Source organism: Myotis davidii, unplaced genomic scaffold (assembly GCF_000327345.1).
Source record: "Myotis davidii unplaced genomic scaffold, ASM32734v1 scaffold102, whole genome shotgun sequence".
Classification (NCBI taxonomy): domain Eukaryota; kingdom Metazoa; phylum Chordata; class Mammalia; order Chiroptera; family Vespertilionidae; genus Myotis; species Myotis davidii.
Genome location: NW_006293778.1, coordinates 1,705,722 through 1,706,089, shown reverse-complemented (window position 1 = coordinate 1,706,089; position 368 = coordinate 1,705,722). Strand labels below are relative to the sequence as shown.

Sequence of the window (368 nt, the reverse complement as noted above, 5' to 3'; positions counted from 1 at the left end):
AAGGCAGGCGGAGGCAGCGGTGGCGGCGCGAGCGGCGGTGGCGGGGGCAGTGATCAGGACCGCGTGAAGCGGCCCATGAACGCCTTCATGGTGTGGTCCCGCGGGCAGCGGCGCAAGATGGCCCAGGAGAACCCCAAGATGCACAACTCGGAGATCAGCAAGCGCCTGGGCGCCGAGTGGAAACTTTTGTCGGAGACGGAGAAGCGGCCGTTCATTGACGAGGCCAAGCGGCTGCGAGCGCTGCACATGAAGGAGCACCCGGATTATAAATACCGGCCCCGGCGGAAAACCAAGACGCTCATGAAGAAGGATAAGTACACGCTGCCCGGCGGGCTGCTGGCCCCGGGCGGCAACAGCATGGCGAGCGG

General features: G+C 65.8%; 1 protein-coding gene across 1 annotated transcript in view; it reads left to right on the top strand.

Moving 5' to 3' along the window:
• SOX2 (SRY-box 2) overlaps positions 1-368 on the top strand; it is a 3,933-nt gene that overhangs the window by 1,944 nt on the left and 1,621 nt on the right. The window contains exon 2 of the mRNA XM_015566322.1: positions 4-360. Coding sequence (XP_015421808.1) covers positions 4-360 — 357 coding nt within the window. The remainder of the gene's footprint in view (positions 1-3; positions 361-368) is intronic.